General features: G+C 37.6%; 3 protein-coding genes across 4 annotated transcripts; 2 read left to right on the forward strand and 1 right to left on the reverse strand.

Moving 5' to 3' along the window:
• Positions 1–329: 329 nt before the first annotated feature.
• On the reverse strand, positions 330–7,418 carry LOC137735607 (uncharacterized). Of its 2 annotated transcripts, none has more exons than XM_068475040.1 (11): positions 7,040–7,418; positions 6,414–6,522; positions 6,187–6,285; positions 5,837–6,036; positions 4,828–5,021; positions 4,497–4,602; positions 4,064–4,368; positions 3,257–3,682; positions 2,756–2,834; positions 1,014–2,648; positions 330–655 (listed from the first exon to the last, which is right to left on the reverse strand). In XM_068475040.1, the coding sequence occupies exons 2-11, from the start codon at positions 6,479–6,481 to the stop codon at positions 492–494; spliced, it is 3,276 nt and encodes a 1,091-aa protein (XP_068331141.1). In that variant the 5' UTR covers positions 6,482–6,522; positions 7,040–7,418; the 3' UTR covers positions 330–491. The 2 variants fall into 2 exon arrangements, with proteins under 2 accessions (XP_068331141.1, XP_068331140.1); XM_068475039.1 differs by having other exon boundaries at positions 6,685–7,418.
• Positions 7,419–13,411: 5,993 nt separating this feature from the next.
• Positions 13,412–15,892, forward strand: LOC137735037 (large ribosomal subunit protein uL5c-like). Its single transcript, XM_068474397.1, has 3 exons — positions 13,412–13,726; positions 14,328–14,528; positions 15,399–15,892. Exons 1-3 carry the CDS (start codon positions 13,478–13,480, stop codon positions 15,729–15,731), a joined length of 783 nt encoding a protein of 260 aa, XP_068330498.1. The 5' UTR covers positions 13,412–13,477; the 3' UTR covers positions 15,732–15,892.
• Positions 15,893–16,705: 813 nt separating this feature from the next.
• Positions 16,706–20,370, forward strand: LOC137733953 (sphingoid long-chain bases kinase 2, mitochondrial-like). Its single transcript, XM_068473174.1, has 12 exons — positions 16,706–16,957; positions 17,054–17,130; positions 17,774–17,827; positions 17,918–17,977; positions 18,320–18,397; positions 18,577–18,623; positions 18,712–18,752; positions 18,869–18,953; positions 19,051–19,165; positions 19,268–19,390; positions 19,522–19,622; positions 19,842–20,370. Exons 1-12 carry the CDS (start codon positions 16,762–16,764, stop codon positions 19,969–19,971), a joined length of 1,107 nt encoding a protein of 368 aa, XP_068329275.1. The 5' UTR covers positions 16,706–16,761; the 3' UTR covers positions 19,972–20,370.
• Positions 20,371–21,382: the final 1,012 nt, after the last annotated feature.

Consider the following 21,382-nt stretch of genomic DNA (forward strand, 5'->3'; position numbering starts at 1 on the left):
GAGTTTTAGATATTGCTAGTATGTTTGGGTAGCTGAATTTTCATATTATCAACGAGAAAGGCGTACATTTGGAGGTTCGGGACTGCTTCAGTAACTAGCATTCGTTAACCCAAAATTTAAGTGCTTCTTGAAGTTGCTTTTTCATAAAGCGTTTCTACAATCTAGGAACAATTTAGCCTCTCCCTAGAAGTCCATTTATTTTCTTCATTCAATTCGTGTTTAAATAGTGGCATACAACAACCTAAGACCCAGATATATCAGTTTGTCACCCTTATGCTCTTCCTTGTGGCTTTCGGAAATCAAATAAGAATATGAGAAACATAAGGTCATGAAAAATGCATTAATTACACCACCTGCCCTCAACATATCCCATTTCAAAGAAGCAAAATATTAAACACATCGCCCATTCCTTGAGTTGCACATGCCCATTCAAGAGGACTCTGAAATCTGAGTACATTGAATATACACAAGTTTCAAGACATCCGAGTGGCCTATCTATACCCGAAACCCATGTCAAGTTCGTGTCCATGCGTCCCTTGAGTGTGTCCACTAGCAGGAAACTGATGAATCTGTTTCGGGTTTGACCGTAGTTCCATCTCAATAAGCCTTTGGAGCGCCTCTGGATGGTGGTTGCTTCCACCGGCAGCGTCAGGAGCTGAATTAAAAGGAAGTCAGTGTACTTCATGAAATTTCCAACATCACAATATACCATTTATAGTTCAGCCAATGTTTATGAGGGGTAGAAGATTTCGACTTAATGTTGAACTAAATAGAAACGAAAACAAGAAAAAATAATCAAGCAATTTTTGGAAGTTGAAGAAAGTGGAACATCAAAGAGCTACAATTGTTGCCGGCAACTTTGGGAGATTTAATCACTCAGAGTAATTTCTAAGGAAAATACAAGCAAAATTTGCACAAGCCACTACGTGAACACATTAAAAACAGAATATCAGGCAAGACACAATGAAATCAACCAAAGGCACCAACAAAAGATGCAACGAGAAGTGCCTTACCAGGCAATGGCATTCCATGACCACCAAAGTTGGGCTTCTGGGGACCAAAGGGGAAGCCTTGCATTGGGTTCAATTCTTGCACAAAAGCCTGACTGACTGGTTGAGCAGGCAGAGTTGCACCCAGATTGGGATGAGGATGCTGGGGTGGAGAACTGGTTAATCCTTGTAGGAGGTGAGGCGGAGGAAATTTTCCTTGCATACGCATCTGTTGCATCATAGGGTGATGGGTGTGAGCATCAAACCCAGATTGCCCAGTGTTAGAATGATGAAAAGGTGGACGAAGCATATTTGCATGAAATTGATGATTTGGAGGCAGATCACTTCGCAAAATGCCTTTTGGCCCCAAAAAACTCATTTGAGAGTTGATGTTGCCAGGATGAGGGTCTAACGGGTGGAATGGGGGACCCACATGATTCAATTGAGGATGATGGAGCTGTTGAGAAGGTGGTTGCAGGTTCTGATATGGATTATCAGGTTCTCTCATATCATAAGGACCACGACTACGAAGAAAAGGAGGAACTTCTTGGCTTCCCATGCTTCCTTCATCTTTAAAAGCAGAATTCATAGCTGCCAACTTTTCAACAATGTCAACCTGTGTGTTCGGGGAGGAGAACAATTTGCTTTTCACTTGATTCCCGGAAGACATAAAATTTTGGATGTTCAACGGTTCGCTGGGTGCAATCAAGCCATCCTCCTCAGGAAGTCGAAAATCAGGATGCCCCTCAAAGGCCCCAATCTTAGAACCCAAGTCGGTTCCAACCTGTGATGATGATGAACCTAGTTCAATATGAGGATTATTGAGACCTAGCCACTGCTCTTCGATCATATCTGATTTTGTTTGCCTCCTCCGATTTGCTGTTAAGTCACTACTACTATGACTGGTTGAGTTGGGTACAATTTGAATTGCAGGAGGAATTAGACTGTTATCTGTCACAGGAAAGGGCACGCTGTGAGGCTGCATAGGATCTACTCTTGCAGATCCAATTGGGGCCCTCTTAACAGAAACTGGCGCTCCAACTGTTTTTAACTCTTTCATAAAAGCAGTTCCAAGCAGTGTTTCAAGAGTCAGGTTCTTCCCTGCATCAGAAACATTTTCAGAAATTTCATTTTTTGAAATGCGGACTGCATTGCCAATAGTCGCTCCTTCAGTGTCGTGTAATTTTTCAAAATACATTTTTTCTTGATTATAGGATGGTTCCATATCTTTCAAGCCTGTTCCCTTCTGCAAAAGTGAAAGTAAGTGCTGGGATGCATTATTATCAACATTAGCTTTCAGCTGCTCAGGCTTTCCACCAGCCCCAGGTGGACTCCACTTTTGAACAGGGGGCAGCAAGGTCAGACCATTTTCACTAATTCCAGACAGAATTGACTGTTCAAGGTCTTCACATGTAAGGACTGTCGAAACTGCCTCTGGTTTATTACTTTTGGACAATTGCTCAGAGCTACCAACTGTAGGAGATACATCTGAATTCATAACCCTGTCCGCAGGTTCAGAGTTTTGAGAAGAAAAACTAGGAAACCTGTGATCACGTATCTTCCCAGCAGTAATGCCGGATCCGCCTTTTTCACCACTAACGATCAATGAAAGTAAGTCATTTTGCCTTCCAGATGAGAAATCATCACTGGGTTTCCTTTCTGCAGTAAGATAGAACCAATTAGAACTTAAATGTAATTTCTAGTTCCAAGCATAAACAATTTAAGTTGGAAAGCGCTTTAACTCCAAGATATCAACAGCAGCAGACCTTCATGAAACCAACGAGCAAATTTGGAAGAATGGGCAGTGTCAGAGCTCCGTGTCTCATCATCTTTACTATCTTGATGCTATAAAAGCACAAAAGAAATACATGAGATTCATAATTCAAACTAATGACTTTGTTTTTCATTTAAATGAGAAGAAAAACACAAACATTTGAAAGACATAAACCATGAATTGCAGTTAAAATTGATTTTAAGGGGAAATATGTAGATGGATGCTTCAGATTAAAGCTGAAGCAAAGAAATTTGTTTTCACACTGACATTGGACCCTATAGGCAGAAGGTCTCAGTATAGTAATAGCATGGCATATGCAGGCACAAATAAAAGAAGCAAGATAGAGTGGAATCCATTCACTGTATGACTTTATAGTTATAAAAATTAGAACGAATCAAGACCCTGGGGAACCTAACTGTCCTGAGTAATAATCTTTGCAAGAATTTATCAAAAATCTATATAGTAAAAGAATGACATTGGACACCACAGTTACCTCAGCGATATTAGAGGAGCCAACTCCATTTAATGCTACAGCACTGGTAAAAAGCTTTTCCAGTATTGACGCAGGAGGACCTTGATTGGATTCACCAACAATCTTAGTCCTCATCACCTTTTCAGCATTAAGGTCAATTACTTCACTATTTCTGGAGACTTCTACAGGTTGTGATGTATTAGCTATGTTATAGAGTTGACTCTCAATGCCAATTATCTTATTCAAGGCACCTTGAGGTGGTGACAAATTTTGATTCTTCTCACTCATGCCATCAACTGGGACATCAATACTTGCACTTCCATGTTGTTGCTTGCTCAAGATCATTTGTTCAGTTGATTGTTTCTCCACTTGGTTATCAGAAGTCCCATTTAAAACAGGTTTAGTTTTGGCACGCAAGATATTTTCCTCAAGTCCAGAACTCCCAACCTATCAAAAAGAAGGAAAAGATGTATTCCATTAATAGCAGAACGCAATTGATAGAGCATGAGAAATAGGAAGGTTCAAGCTTGGGTTGGCACTACTACATGGTATTTTAGTGGCAGTGTAAACTATCTGTTGCAGAGATAAGAAAAATCAAATCACACAACATTGAAAAATGTTGTAAATATTAACCTGGCATCACATACAAGTGAATGCACACATGAAAAACCAGCCTTCCACAATATAACCTCCTAGCACTTCAGGCAAGATTTTTATCATTTTGATTCAATAGATAACATGACCTATATAATACATTAGGAATTCAAACCATTATAATCCTTGAATTCAGCATCTTCATCAACGGTTAGTGAAATGAACTATGGTTACCTCAACTTCACGGGTATCGCTCAAGGATTTTGGTCCAAGATTTCTTTCCAAAACTGTGGTAGCAAAACCTGGGGGTACAAGAGGTCTGGGTGCAGCAGTTTGCAAAAGAAAACTAGATTTTTCAGAATCAGTATTTGCAGCTGGTGGTATGAGAGGCTCCTCTACTTCACTGCTTCTATGTCTCCTCTCATCTTTGGAATCATCCACCAGCGTAGCAAAGTCAAATTCACCTTTATTCTTCTCTGGCTTCAGCTTCTGCTCTTGAAGTGCTTTGTGCTGTTCTTTCCTCATTAATTCAAATGAAGCTGGGAGGAAATCCATCAACTTTCAAACTTGGATTTAAATGAGCAGAAATATACTGACCCAAACTAGATACATATGAAAGACAAATAAAAGATAGAAGAAAAAAAGTAAAAAACATTCCATCAAGTACCTCTTCTCTTTCTTTCCTCTTCTGCTCTTTCCTCACTTGTCAACTCAGATGAACCAAACGTTTCATCATTAACAGAGTCAGTATCCCTCCGTGAGTGAGGTGCTGCCTACAAATTACAGGATACGAGGAAAGAGATAATTGGAATGCTTTAGATTCACATTATACAATTCTTTGAGATAGAGAAAAATATCTTATCAAAAAGAAAACGAAAAATAAACTTATGCTGCTCCATTTTAAAAGTCGCGGATACTTAAATCCACTACTGCAGGCATTAAGCTTCGGATAATTGTTTACAAAACATGTCAACGCCACAAATAAGCACAAGGTATACCTTGTAAGGACGGGGAGGGTGATATGGCTCATTGGTTCTATTCAACTGGTACGGTTCGTTAGATCGAACTTTTGGTGCTGATATCCCTGCAGTAAACCCAGCTGGTCTAGGAAAGGAGCCACTTCCGAGTAGTCCATCATGCTCAGGAACCTGCAATGGCCGCCAAGACTGGTTCCCAAAATGCCTTCCGGAATCTGATAGTGATACAGTAATTCAACAGGACAGAAAGTACAATACTTCAGAGATTAATTTATCTAGAGAAACAGTATAGCAGGGTAGAATGTAAGATGATATTGCCACAGAAAGGAACCTGACACAGAACAAGGACAAAAAGTTTTTCAATCAGAAATTAATTTCTTAATAGTTTCAAGCCAGAAAATGAACAATGGTAGGATTTTAACAATCACCACAGGGGCACCAGTCACCAATTCTATATGCTAATCAATGTTTTTAATAGTAGATCCTTCAATCTCCTCACAACAAATATCAGCTTCTCCACAAAGTATTTGTCTCAGATCTAAACTCCAATGGCTCTCCTAAACAGCATAATTTGGACATCCATAAATGAATAATCCAGACATCCGTAAAAGCATAATCTGGACATCCCTCACAATCCCTAAGTACTTTCACATAACCCCATAAATATATCTTTTCCTCCTGCGAATGTAAAGCATAATCAATCTTAGCCCAGTCCTTTGGAAAATTGAAATGTAATTTGCATTGCTTGGTCAACGATGAGAGGGTAGGTAGAGGTCTGGGTAAAGGCTAAAAAATTCATAAGTTTTTTCTGTCAAATGACTGCATATCGAAAAGATGTAAAGAAGATGCAAGGCAACAGTCCTGCTTAGCACGTACTTATGGAAGACTGCTGAAATCGCTGTAAAGAATGCTGCCAACCTCTACCACAAGGAACTAACAATCATGTGAAACTTTTTTCTGAAACATGCATATTCAGCTACATTTGCAGTTCTACAGAGAAAAGCATATCAACAGATTAACAAAACCGTACCAGAATCCCTATCAGATTGCGAGTCACTATCCCTGTCACTCCGTCCAGTTGAACGACCTTCCCACCTTCCATGGATTGGCCGTGAATAACCAGCTACATCCCCTCTAGTAGGTGGAGATGAACCATACTCGTTTCGCCTGAAACTATAAGCTGACAAACCACTAGTTCTCTGTCGATCTTTGAAAGCATCCTCGAATTCACTGATTTGAAAAGGGAAACACGAAAATATCAGGCCTAACATAGTAGATGAGTAAAACAACCATCTAAATCGGGCATCTCAAGCACAAAACTACCTTCAGAAACAGAAGCTATAGATACAGCAATCAGACCATTCAAAATAGGCATCTAACCTTATTATTGACTGGTCGAACCCACTTGGTAGTTTCTTGCAAGTATCTAATTCACTAAACGACAGTAGGAATTCTCTCCTATATGATATTTTTGACTTCCTGGATCACCGGAGGAAAAAATTTGTTATAGTTCACCAATAGCAAAGCAATGAAATATGCATGAATACATATAAAACAGAAACTACATCTACTAGTAAAATCAAAAATGCCAAAAACAAATCTTTTACTTTTGCATTTCGTGATTCGTTTCAGTAGGCTGATCTGGGAAGTGTGGTTCTTCATTCTCTAAGCTCATTCTGCCAACCGTCGATGCAAATAGTATATCCGAACTAGGACCTAATCAATGTAACCTCTCAACAGTAAAAAATAAAAAAATAAAAATAAAACCACTCTTCAATTCAATAGTCACTACTCCAAGCTCAGAAGGCAAAGCCCAGAAACCACATCAACATCGAAACCAACACAAGAACTTCCACTAATTGGTACACCGATTCTAACCCGAAAAGTCAACTGGATACAGGAAGTTGTACAATTCAGTGCAAGAAAATCAGTAACCCCAGCTCACCCATCACCTGTTACCATATCCGAAATCGAATTTCGCAACTCCCCAGCAACACAGAACCAGCAAAAACATCTAACCCACTTCCCACTAGACCCTAAAAACAAAGCAAATCCATTCTGTGATCCATCCAGCTCAATCTACAACAAAAAACCCAAAACACCAAATATTTCAAAAACCCACCCCCAATACTCTCCCTAAAAAAATTTGTCCAATCCAAACACCAAAGCACACACATATACATACACAAATACAAGTATGTCAACCTTTTTCTGCAAATCAAAACTCGAATACCGTGTAAATTTCAACAAAAATTCATCAAAAAATCCTCAAATTTTGGATGAAAGGGCTCCGGAATAAGCATCGAACGGGACAACGAGCCTAGGGTTCCATTCTTTAATATTTTTTAAGATCTTCCAAAAACTAAGGTATTCTTGCACGGAGGAGCTACGGGGATCCAAATGAAAAGAGATGTAGAGCGAGAGATTGACTGGAATTTGGGGGTTTGATCTTCTCTGCCTTGTTCTCCTTTCAATCGGTATGTTTAGAGAGAGTATTAGTGAGAGGATTTCAGAGCGCGAGAGAGTTGCTGGGAGAGAGAAAGCTAGAGAGAGAGAGGGACAAGACTACCTTCACCTTTCACATCGCTGAAGGAGAAAATAATAGTAGAGAGGTGTTTGCCAATTTCCGTCTTGAATTTGTAATTCTTTATCAATTTACCAATAAGCCTTTATTGTAATTGAATATTCCTGAACTTTTATTAATGGCCGATTATCAATTTGATGTTAGATTTCTAAATTTTTCATCCATTTTTCCGTTAAGGTTATCATGTGCCGAGCACATGCTCCACAAATAAGAGGAAAGAGTACACCCAAGCCCTTTGCACATTCGTCTTCTTTCACTAGAAACCTTAGGTTGTCTCCAAGGGGTAGTGGGAAACAAAAAAAATCCAAATTCGGCCCAATATCTCTCCAAATGGTGTATTTTAGAGTCAAAATTTTGGGATTTTGGTTTGGAGATGGGAATCTGAGACTGCAACCCACCCATGATGGATAGAGTCATAATTTTGGGATTTTGGGTTTGGAGATAGGAATCTGAGACTGCAACCCACCACCGATGGATAAGAAAAGCAAGTCGCGGCATAGACCCAGCTTGTTGCTATAGCACGTGATGAGGGGGAAAGGCAAACCCTGTGCAAGGCAAAATGATCATCTACAGGCGAGTGCACCAATAGCAGCCTTTCTACGGATGGGATTGTTGTGCCATTGGAATCCAATGGCTAGAGTGCATTCCTAGGTTATGATCCAATATGGTGCACCTTACCCCCACCAATTTCCAACGGGTTTTTATTGTGTAGGGAAAATTTTTTTACCCTTGCTCGAGCAATCAATTTTGAATGATTTTTTCAACGGTTCTTTTATTTTTAAATGCAATGGCTTAAACCTATGTTAATCAATTTTAGCGGTAAAAAAAAGATCCAACGACTCACATTTAAATCCAAAGGTCAAAATAATATTATTAATTAAAGTAAATTTAACCAATCCACCTTTACATTAGTAAAAAACAACTTAAAGTAAATAAAAACACACCATGACTTGATTCCAAAAACAAAAAATACAATCAAACATTACATTAGTAGAAGCACTTCGGTGTTACCCATTCATCATCCACTTCATCATTTGATTCAACATCTCCTCGTCATTCCTAGGAGAGTGGTGAGCATCTGCATTTTGAATCTTATTATGCTGATTATATAATCGTATGCCTAAGAGAATTGTGTCACGCCTGATTCCCAGATATGTTCAGGATCGACATGAGACACTATAATGTTGAGTGTGAGGAAAACGAACAAAATACAAAGGAATACTAAAACTGAAACAAAGAAAAATATGCTAATGGGGCCTCTCCTACAAATATATTTAACAACTGTACAACAAAATGCACATAACCATCGTTAGGGTACCATGCCCATAGGCTAAAAAAAAATGATAATCCAAAAGAAATGCAAAGAAAGGTACAAGCGTAACCCAGTCACTTCAAGCACTCTGATCTATGCACTGCTACCCAAAAAGCACCTCGTGCCTACTAAACCTTGTCACCTGCATAATCGTCATCTACATCGTGGGAAGGTGCACTGTGCAAAGAAAAATTCATATAAGCTGCGAAGCTCGTGTGCGTGACAATAATTCAACATATGTGATAGCAATAATTCAACGTATGCAACTCTAAGTTTAGAAACATTATTCATACATCATACATTATAACCAAAACTCGCTAAGTTCCAAAGGAATCACACAGACATCCATCAACTTTTCTAAATTGATTCACAAAGGTCCTTAAATCTCTAGTTCATAAATACGCTGAAAACTAGAGATAGAGTGACACAATTTGGCCGAAGCCTGTAATTCTTAAGATTCCTCATTCTAGTCTAACTCAAAGGAACCTGACGATTGTAGGGATCTAGTTCCAGACCAACTCGATGGGATTAGGAGATGGGATTCCATACCAACTTAATGGAATCCATAACAAAACCGAATAGGAAGTGGGATTCTTGACCAACTCAATGGAATCTAGAATACAGGGTCCTGGACCAACTTAATGAAATTGAATAGGAAGTGGGGTTCTAGACTAACTCAATGGAATCTAAAGGAATATAGGGTTCCAAACCAACTCAACAGAATCGAATCGGAAGTGAGATTTCAGACCAAATCAATGGAATGCAGATGTTACAAGGTTCTAATCCAATGCAATGGAACCAAATAGAATTCTAGGAATCTAGTTCCAGACCAACTCAATGGAACCAAATATAAATAGGATTCTAGACCAACTCAATGGGATCCATAAGATACAAGTTCAATGTCACATCTCTCATGGGTACTATTATACCACATATATTAAAGTCACTCATCTAGAGTTCGCGCTATAGCACCCTAACACAAGGATAGAAGCGCTCATACACGATCAACGCCTAGAACAAAACACAAGTTTCATCTTAGAACTTGATAAATTATGTAATTCTAGATCATATAAGCCGTAACATTCAAGAATGATTTGGGACATGTTGACCAAAAGTCAACCCTTAACCAAAGTGGTCCCTGCTGAGGTCAACAATCCTAATCAGTCCAATTCAAAAGATCCGCACATCGGATTTTCAATCCAAGAGTTCCTAAGGGCATAACATTACTTTCACAACAACATATTACAATTTCAATAACAATCCAACAGTTGTATCTTCCCATCTTACAAAGGTCAAGCGGCAATCATTTACAAAACTAAGATCAAATGATTGAATCTCATCAAACAAACATGGATTCAAGGCATCGCAATTAGCTTAGGCAAACAAGGTAGGGTCATTTGGCCACGTGCTGCTGCACACTATAGTTGCCGGCCATAACTCCCTGGAATCTAACCAATACCAAAATCGACCCATAATATATCAAATTGAAGCTCGTGAAGAGTTAAGACAATTTCTATACATAAGCCAAAGTTAGAAAATGGCTTAAGGTAATCAAATTTCATTGGGAAGTCGTCGAGGCAGCGTTGAAGGTGAGCAAAAGGTGCAATCGCATAGGGCCCCCAAATTTGAAGGGCCCCCAAAATTTTTGGTATCTTATATTTATATGTAATAAAGTTATATATTAAAAAAAATTACTTTTATTAGCACTTTAAAATCTTATAGTGCACTTTTATAAGTGTAAATTATTTTTTCTTTCTAAATATAAAAATTTGGAGTGCACAATGAGATATTAGGAGTGCTAATAACAACACCTTAAAAAACGATTTTCTTTTCAATTTTATTAATTATATAATAATGCTATATATTCAAGTGAAACTCTAAAGTTAGAGTTTTTGAAGCTTTTATTTTTTATTTTTTTCCCTTTGATTGCTTAAGATTGAACTGTTTTTTTATTATTTAGTGAATGTTATGTTTGCAACTCTTTTTACTTGTTTAATGACACTTGTAAACTTACAATTAGTGAGTCCTAAATGTTGTTTTTGATTTAAGTTATTATTTTCTAGTACCAATATATTGTCATACTTTGAAAAAAATTATATCTTAAAAAGGGGCCCTTTTATAAACTTCGAATAGGGCCCCCGAAATCTCAAAGACGGCTCTATAGTCGGATCGTCAGAAAATTGTGTACCTCGCTGTGGACTCGTTGGAGCTTCAACGTCCAATGTGAAGCTTGGGTTTTGTAGTTGGGGACACAATGAGTCAACTGGCGGTGGTGATTAGTGTTGAGGTGAACAGAGATATGAGATCACCGACGTAAAAATTTTGAAAAAAAAACTTGAGCGTTGCTTCACCGTGACAAGTGGTCAACCAAAAAGATTCTTGGGTGAAAAAGGATGTTGGGGCAGCGCTGAGTCGGATTCGTGGTGGTGGGTAAGTTCGGCGTCGTTGAAATTCACTGGAATCGGCATTGGAAAATTTGCCCAGAAAACGAGTCAAAGTTGAGAGTCAAGGAAGATATTTGGGTCAACTCACGAGCCAGCTTGCGGGTCAAAGTTTCAAAAAATGGTAAGGCTGCTCGAATTTTGATGGAGTCTTCTATATATAGAAGTCCAAATGACGAAAATGCTTTTGCCTTTGCTTGCTTATATTTCCTTTGTTCAAAATATGTTTCATGAATGGTTTTCGCGTACGCGTTCATGGGATCGAGTTTTATCCGAAAATACTAAGTATGGTCTCGAAAGGGCTATGAATTTTTAATGGTTGGTGAAGAAAAGTCGAACTTAAATAACTAGTCAAAACCTCTAAAATTCACAAATATAAAAATAAAATCGGGAAAATACGAATTACAGAAATCAAATAGTGAAATCTGGGGACGGAATTTCACAAGTTAAAGTATGACATACATGAAAACCCAAAATATAAATTAAAAAGATACTTTTTTTTGTGTGTTTTCTTATTTTACCATTTCTTAGACCAATCCAATGGTTGGGTTACAACTCAACATTTGAGTTTTAAAACCCCCAAAATTTCTCCAATCATTGGGCTTAAAATGAACTTGGGTTAAAACTTATTTTTGGGCCCAATTTAGCCATATAAAATGAGGCAAGTTGGACCGTTGAATCAACCAACGATCCAACTTCAAATTATTTTTCTTATAAAAAATCAAATTTATAAATACATTAAATCCAACATAAAAAATTATTATTATTTTTTTTATTTAAATCAAAATTCACCTAAAAACTCTATAAATACCTATGTATTTGTTCAAACATCTACAAAAATTCACTTTTGACATACAATTTTTCGTTTTTTTTTTCCTTCTATCCACCCATGTATTTGTGTTTAAGAACGGGGGTAGGTTGTGTGGTTTTCAATGTTCTTTCATGTGGTGCATATGGGTCAGAATGAGGTAAGTTTAGTGATTTTTCATTATTTATCATAATTTAAATATTTTAGGTTATAGGTTGTTGAGCGGTTGGAAGGTTGCAACAAGTAGAGTCAGTTTGGGGGATTGAATCCAATTGCGACATAGATGAGAATGCATGCTATGAAAGATTGAGCCAAGTCTGATACATCAAATGTCTAGTCAATATCCTTCTATAAGTCCACAATCACTACACGAGATGAACCTTGGTTTGGTGAATCTAAGTTGACCTTAGATGTAATAAGGACTACCATTACTGTGCATGATTGTATACTAAGGTACTCCCTATCGTTAAGCTACATAAATTTTATTTTTAAAAATGTCACTGAAAATAAAACTAAAATAAATCATCTTTTAATAATCTCGGGCTAAAATTTTAAGTCAAAATCGTTAGAGGAAAAGAGTTGTTTCTGAAATAGAACTTAAATTTTATGGGCTAAAAGTTTAAGTTTTAACTCCAACCGTTGAAGTTGGCCTTATGGTAAAAGTAGTAGGATCTTCCCCAATTTTTACTTATTTATGCTAAAAAATTCAGGCAACACAATTGTGTTAGGGTTGGTTTGAGATTGTGGTGCTTCTAGAAAAAACAGTTTATTAAAATTTTTTGAAACATTAAATGTGTTTGGTAAAACAAAAAAAAAGTGTGTTTTTTTTAAATGCTATTAATGAAAGTAGAAAAACATAAAAAAGCAGAAACTACCATGCTTCTAAAAAAAATGTTTTTTTCTTCCTCAAAAATGTTTTTTTTTTTTCCTCAAAAATGTTTTTTTTTTCAAAGCATAACGAACAGTGCCCATTTAATGAAATTTTCAAACGACAAGTATGCCCAGCATATTGGAAAAAGTTACAATCTTTGTCGTTACATTATTCTTTTTGACAATTATTACATCACATCCAATACCATATCATTTTTAGTCGTTTAACATATTCACAACCATTCGATCAAAAAGAAAATATATAACAACAGTTTTATATAAAAATTTATCAAACACTTACAACTTTTTACAAAAAATTCAACAACTTTATTTTAAAGTTGTTTATTCCCACAATACAAGAAAAGCAATTTTTTTTAAGAAAAATGCCAATGCCAAACTTGCCCTTACTCTTGGTTAGACAGATAATACGTCATTTTCTCCTAAAGCGCGTTACCTTATCCTATTTCATTCACAGAGAGCTATGTCCAACAACTACCCCTATTATTAACCAAATTTACAAAACAAAACCTCAACCTTCTCTCACAGCCATTATCGTAAATAAGTTCAAATACGAGCCCCTTCCACCACCTCCCTCCCTAAACCCCTTCCCCCTCAGCTCAAAAAACAAACGGATACTGGAAAATTTAGACACAACAATGGCCTGGCCTTCGCTCTTCCGCTCTGCCACGTCGTCGTTTCACGGCCAATTCCCAGTTGCGGTTTCACCTCCGCCTTTTCGACAGTCGCACGGAAAACCGAGGACTGTGGTGGTGCCCGTTAAGGCCGCGGAGGTGGCGCTGGTGGAGAAGTCCGAGGCAGAGAAGGTCAGCCGGCTCAAAACCGCTTACCTCGAAAGAATCATCCCTAAGCTCAAAGAAGAATTCTCCTACACCAACATCCACCAGGTAAAAAAAAACCCGCAATTTTATTTCTAAATAATTTTTTTGTTCATTAATTTTGCTAATTTTTATTTTTCTGGGCATTGTTTTGTGATAATGAAATGGGGTTTGCTTGTTTTGGTGGGAAAATGAATTAAAACCTCTAATTTTAGCAGAACTTGATTCGTTTTGGGTAAGCAATCAAATTTTGGATTTAGCTGCAGTGAATTTCCTTTTACTGAAATTAACTTTGAGAGCTGACAGTGACAATGTGGTTCAATTTTGGTGTTATGATACAATTTTCTCAATCATAAAGACTTTATTTTTTGTGTTAATACCTTCCGAAAGTGGAGAATTTCGTGTTGAATTTGATAATTCAACCCCCATTGCATTGTTCCCTGAAGATTTGTATTATCTATACTGGTCAATTGGGTTGGGTGCAAGATACATTCTTCTTTGCCTTGTCCGGAGATTTCCGGGATGCATTATCCTTGTAAGCAATGGAAATACTATTTTGTTGATATTCTTGTCCATATTGCTTTCGGTAGTTTTGTTATTCCGCCATGGGGTTCAGCAGTTTAATGGAGTGTTATCTTGCTTTTGTTTCTGCACCTGGGAACTTGGGTAGGTTCCAAAGATTGAGAAGATTGTGGTGAACTGCGGTATTGGAGATGCTCAACAGAATGCTAAGGGATTGGAAGCGGCAATGAATGACTTAGCACTCATTACAGGGCAGAGACCCATCAAGACACGAGCAAAGGTTTCCCTTGCTACCTTCAAGATCAGGGAAGGCCAGCCACTTGGGATTGCTGTCACACTCAGAGGAAATGTGAGTTTGCTTTTCACCCCTAAAAGTGAATCTTATCTTCTGCATAGATACTAACAAGACTGTTTCTTTTTATTGCTCTTGAGCATGTCTATTGTATACCCTTCATGTTTCTTATCATCTCCATTTCAATACTTAAAATGTTCATTAATCACGATTTAAGATAACACTTCAAATTACGCGGCGCCTTTCTGGAAGTTCTGTAGGTTATATGATGGTGACACAATGGTCATATCTTTTTTTCCTTCTTAGTTTGGTATCATATCAATAATGCTCAATAACAATTTAGTGCGTAAAACGTATCATTAATGATGTGGTAGTTTGGTCTATAAGGTCTGATCATAGGCAAAGAGTGCCTTTATTTACAGTGTGGAATTATATCCTGATGAGGTAGTTGTTAGACTGCAGTCGTGGTGGCAAGTTGGCAACAGCGACCGAATTTGTAAGTTGTTTGGTAAATTGATGTTCAATGGTGAGGGTGGTTAGCGGTTTCTGCAAGAGCAGCCATGATTTGTGTGCTGAGTGAATTTTGGTGTTTGTAGCAACTCTGCATTGGTGATGGTGAGGATGAGAAATAATAAGTAGTTGCAACAGAAAGAAATAGTTTGATGAGAAGCAAAATTCTTTCCCCTTACAAAATCGTACTCAAGAACTGTTATGTGGGTGAATCTTTTCTTCTTCCTTCCGCTCAAAACATTTAATATTGCATTGTTAGTATTGATTGAAGATGCATGCACCATAATGTCTTATCTGTCCTCGAAAAATTCTGAACCAGTATTTCCTATGCCAATAGTTTTGAAAATACTTCTGTTTCTCTGATACATCCCAAATGCATCCAATCTCATGCACTACGCTTACTGTTCGATTTTGTAGGTGATGTACGCATTCCTTGATCGTCTCATTAACTTGGGTCTTCCTAGGACAAGGGATTTCCAAGGTCTAAACCCGAATAGTTTTGATGGAAACGGAAATTATGCCCTTGGGGTTAAGGAACAGAGTGTGTTCCCAGAGATCCGCTTTGATCTTGGCAAGGGCAGGGGAATGGATGTGTGCATCAGAACAACTGCCAAAACAGATAAAGAAGCTCAGACGCTTTTGGCTCAGATGGGAATGCCGTTCAGAGAGACCGGCCCTGCATCAGCGGTGCGCAAGAAGAAGCTCAAGTCTCACCATTTCAGTTCGAAGGGTGGAAGAGGACGACGGTGAAAGTTTGGAGGTTGGAGAGGATGACATTTTGATGCTGTTTTGTAATTTTGCCAAGTTAAAACCACCAACTGTTTTACTGTATGTTCAATGAAAATGATCTTAGTTCTTCTTGTGTAAATTATGCAGCTGTAAATCACTAGTGGCTCATTGATTAAAACGAACTAATTGTTTGATAATTTGTTTTAATAAGGATGAATAAAATTAATGGTGAAAAGTATAATTCATGTCGCTATCGATTTATACAATAATTATGATCAAAGATTCCAAGTTTAACGTATCACTAAATCCTAATCAAATATATGGATCAAGAAATAAACAGAAAGGTGTCGTCTACCAACAGATTAGATAATGACGTTGATTCCCATCAGAATGATTTTGTGTTTAGTATTATAAATTCACCCAGCGATTATTTTACTTTAATAGTCCGACAACTAATAATGTTAATGGGAATCACTTAAAAACCTAGATAAGGCTCGGTTAAGTTTTGAATGCTGGTATAAGAGTTTGGTCTGTCGACTCAGTTAGTACTACGTACTCATTGATATTCTCTTTTTACTTGTAAATGTAAGATCTTATATTCGATTTAGGCCTGGTTTGGTATTGACGTGATTCTGAAAAAAGTTGGTATAAAAAAAAGCTGGGAGCTGTTTTTTGTGTTTGGTAAACATTCAACTTCAGCTTTTTTTTCACAGTTTTGGTGAAAAAAAGCCAAGAACAAGAAGCTGAAAAACCAAGTTTTAAAAAATCGATTTTTTTTTCACATCTGTTTTACATAAAAATTTACCAAACATTATAATACTGTTTTTTTTTTCAAAAACACTTTTACAAAAAAATTTACCAAACACTCTTACTTTATTTCACAACTGCTTATTCTTAATCACAGCAGAAACTGGTTTTTTTCAAAGCATAACGATCCCAAACCAGTGAGGTGAGAAATCTGATTAACCAGTTGAAACCCTGATTTCCTCTGCAAAGTTAGGCAAATCGGATAACCGACAGAACCAAAACCGAAGCTTAAAAAAGAAAAGATATGGGCATTAATCTGATAGCATTCGGAGGCGGTGGTGGAATAACAGTAGGAGGAGTGAGATTTTCAATGGCGACATCATGGGCTGTGAGAGCCGAGCTCCCCAAAGCTCCTGATCTGTGCGCTGACCGCTCCATTCTGCGAAATGGGTCTTCCTCCTCTCGCCGCCGCGACCTCGTTTTCGTCGTCAATCCCAGCGGTCTCTCTCTCTCTCTCTCTGTTTCTGTGTTTTTATAAGTTTTGTGGGTGTGTTTTTATGATTATTGTGGGTTATTGAAATGGGAAATTGGAGCAGGTGCGAATGGGAGGACAGGGACGGAGTGGAAGAAGCTGCTTCCGTATCTAAGGTCTCGCCTTGGCGCTGATTGCAATGTGAGTTTCTTACCCAATTTTCCTCTCTTTGGTTTTTTCCCAATTATCCAATTTTGGTTTCACAATTCGTTAGAGGTTGGAGATTGAAACCCACTAATTTATGTTAATTTTGGTTGTACTTGCGTTGCTTGTATTAATCTTTTGGATTAATTAATCTTGCTTGGCAAGACAATTGGAAATCCTATGTTATCTTAGATCATATGTTTTTTTTGGTTGAAATCTTAGATCATATGTATATCCATGAAATTCATGCTCTTTTGTAAAGCAATTTACTATGTTATTGTTTTCACTGTTATACCTGGGAATCGTTTTCAGTGTTTGTCCCAAGTGCTCTGCGGTTTGGAATTTCTTTTTGTTTCAATTTTTGGGTCTTGCTGTACACCACAAGTTTTAACCAATCACTTCACCAATTACTATTCACCACGCTTGTGTAAATTTGTAAAAATGTAGAACCATTGAATTAAAGGCTTGCAGTGGATTTGGTGATCTCCTCTCTGTCTGTCTTCCCCACGCTTGTGTATGCAATTGAACAGATCACTCTTATCCAATTATTTATTTGAAGTCCGTGTTGTATCTGTTTTGTTTCCCCATTGAAACACACATGTTGAACTTGTCTAATTTTACTTTCTCTTCTTATCGGCAGATATGTGAATCTTTGACATCAGGTCCTTCTCATGCGATTGACATAACGAGAGAGGTGGGATTTTGTACTGTTATTATTTGAACTTGACATAAATCTAGTTTCCTTAGGGAAGATTGGTTTAAAATGGTTTCTTATGGTATGCAGGCTATACGGGAAGGAGCTGATGCTGTAATTGTGGTGGGAGGAGATGGAACTCTGCATGAGGTAAATTTCATCGCACAATCGTGTTGATTCCCCTCAACCCCCGCGCCCACCACCACCCACACCGACCCCCCCCCCCCCAAAACACCAAAAAAAAAAACATGGGTCTTCATATTATGCAATTGACTATTGTTTTTTATTATTTACGATCCTTATGATGAGTCATTTTGGTTTGATCACGTGACCAAATCTTTTGTCATCAGACAAAGGCTTCAATGAACCCTTGTTTTAAAGAATTTCTAAGTGAATGCTTGGTATTAATAACCGTCAGTATTGAGCTATGTTACTGATCTAAAAGTATCTGATAAATATTCTCACTCGTCGACATTGGCTTATGATAAGCAGGTTGTTAATGGATTCTTTTGGGCAGGAAAACCTGTTACTAATTATGATAGGGATGCCACCCGTTCAACTGCACTCGGTGTAAGTGATTACTACGAGAATCCAGTAATTTCAATTTCCAACTGTTTATTGTGTATGTAAAGGAAACTTCAGTTATTGCATCGGTGACATGTTCAGTTGATCCCTTTACTGCCTGGTTTGGACTTTGGATGTTTTGGATTTCTGAAGGGAAGATGTAATTTATTTTTTGCATTCCACAGCTCATTCCTTTGGGGACAGGGTCAGATTTTGCCAGATCATTTGGCTGGTTAGTTCATGCGTTTCAGTCAGTTATCATTTTCTCTGAGTTTTTGTGTATACTTGTTTTAGATTGTTAAGTGTCTGTTATTTATCAGGAAAAATGATCCTTGTGAAGCCATTGACCGCATTGCCAAAGGTTCTCTCTCTCTCTCTCTCTCTCTCTCTCTCTTGATTTTTTAGGCTTTTTTTTTGTTCTACTCTTTTTGTATTTGCATTTAGTTTGTCATTTATATTTCTAATCGTACTCTGCAGGGCAGAGATCATGGATAGATGTTGGTGTTATTAGTGGAGAAGACGGAGAACCTCATTATTTTGTTAATGTTGCTGACATTCATTTGTAAGGTGAACATAGAAATTTTGTCAATTTAGCTTCAACAAAGGCACATTCTGATCTTAGAAAGTCGTATGGCCAATTTTTTGGGGATATGATGCAGGAGTGCAAAAGCAGGATACCATGCTTCTAGTTTCAAGAGATTTGGAAACTTGTGCTACGTTATTGGTTCTTTAAAAGCCTTTGTTGGGCACCGTAATCAGGACCTTAAAATCAAGGTCAATTTTTGTAATATGTCACTAACAGTCTGTATGTCACATGCATGCTATTTTCCCTCTTGTACCATTGCTTTTGCTTAATAAGAATGTTTTTTAGTTTAGGTCAATGAAGGGGAGTGGGAAGTGTACTCTCAAGTAACAGCCCTTTGTGTTGGAAACGCAAAATTCTTTGGTGGTGGTATGAAAATTACACCAAATGCTGACCCTCGCAGTGGCAGTTTTGAGGTGGATTTGTTTTTCTGCACATAACCTTCCTAATTATTTGCAATAATTATTTTTTTTCTTAAAAACGAAACATTATAATTGCAGTGTCTTTGCCAGTACATTTGATCTTTTTTATAAAACTTTCTTCGCAGGTTGTGATTCTTCAGGACTTCAAGTGGTATGACTTTATTCTGAAGCTACATAAGCTCTATAATGGGACACATCTAACAGTGAAAAATGTATCTTCGAGAAGGTATGTCTTACCTGGTGGAGTTGCGTTACACAAACAGACGTGCATACCTATTTCTCCTTTGTTTCTTTATTTGTAACCAACTGCACTCATCACATCAGTATGCATAACATCACGATTCAAATGATTTGAATTGGTTGCCCGAGAGTTAATTCATCCGCAGCCATTACATGTAGCGATTGGTCTTTGGATCTCATTTATGTATTTTCGTTCTTTTTGCAGTGTGCATTCTATTGAGGTGGAAGACATTTCAGGTAGTGGCAACATTTATGTTCAATCTGATGGCGAACATTTAGGATTCCTGCCAAGGAAGTTTAGTATATTACCTTCTGCAGTCGAGATGATATGCTGAAACGAACCATGGAACTTGTACTCGGCACCTTATCAAAGAAATTGACAAGTCTGCGGAGAGCGCGAAGCATGAGGATTACTCCTCGAATGAAAATGAAGCGGAAAGTTTTTTCTCATCGAATAATGAATCAGACGGAGAGACAGCGTTTGTTTATAAATACAAGCAACTAACATAACTGAAACTCAAATTGTAATAGAAGTGTAGCTCAGCAAAACTGATCTCTAACTTCTAGTCTTGTGGTCTGGTCAAACCGAAGCAACTGCATCTTGCTGGTGTTTTGTATGTTAGACTACACTCTCTTTTGCTCCATTCTCGAGTAATGTCCATTTCCGGCTTTGATAGTTTCTCCGTATGTCTCAACTCCTCCCTTAATTTGAAGTAAGAGGATTTTTGGCACTATTTGTTTGCATCAACTTCGATTGAGAGGATTTTTGACATCCTTTGATTGCATCAACTTCGATTGATTAATTGTAACAGAACAAAGGTAGCCTCAAAGGAGACTAAAAACTTGGTGCATCAATGTACATTTACCTTTGTGCTCGTGTCTCTCGTCACGTGATGTGTGAAGCAAGGTGGGAGATAGGCACGAAGGGTTGTATGCCTTGTTGCACCCAAAGCTCTCGGTGAGGAAATCCGGCTTTAGTAAACTTTGGAGTGATGTAAACAGGCTTATTTTTAGTTACGCTCTCTATAACTTGATTTTGCTCTCATTTTGTCTTTTGTAATTCAAAAGTCACTATTTTACTCATTGAAACTCAACATTCCCGTGTTTCTGTTTTTTCTGTCAAATAGCCGTTAAAGTTGCTGATGTGGATGGGTACAATTGTAATGTCATAGGCTTATTTTTAGCTATGCTCTTTGAAACTAGATTTTGATCTCACTTTATTCCATGGAACTCGAGTTTGATCCCACTTTGACCCCTGAAGTTCAACTTTGTCTTGTGTACTCTCTCTCTCCTCCTTGAAACACATGTGAGACCCACCATCCAATAAGACTATGCTACATGTGCCGATAAATTTTTTTATAGATCTAAGTCGCCATCTGGAACATATGCAGGACCCACTATCCAATAAGACTATACCATATGTGCCGATGGATTTGATTATAAATCTCCATTATGTGTTAATATTCGACAATTAGAAAATATTAAGTTCAAAAAAAAAAAATCTCCATTATGTTTTAGATGCCTAATTGACGGTAAATTAAGAGATAAATGAAAAACAATACAAATAGAGAAAATGGAATGTAAAATCACAACCTAATTGATCATACCGAATTGATCGGACCTACACTATATAGTACCTAACTGACCGTACCGAATAGATAGAACCTAATTGATAGTACCTAAATGAACAATTATGTATGTAGAACAATATAGTGTACCTATATTCTCAATGCATTCTTTTTTGTT

Source organism: Pyrus communis, chromosome 5 (genome assembly GCF_963583255.1).
Source record: "Pyrus communis chromosome 5, drPyrComm1.1, whole genome shotgun sequence".
Lineage (NCBI taxonomy): Eukaryota > Viridiplantae > Streptophyta > Magnoliopsida > Rosales > Rosaceae > Pyrus > Pyrus communis.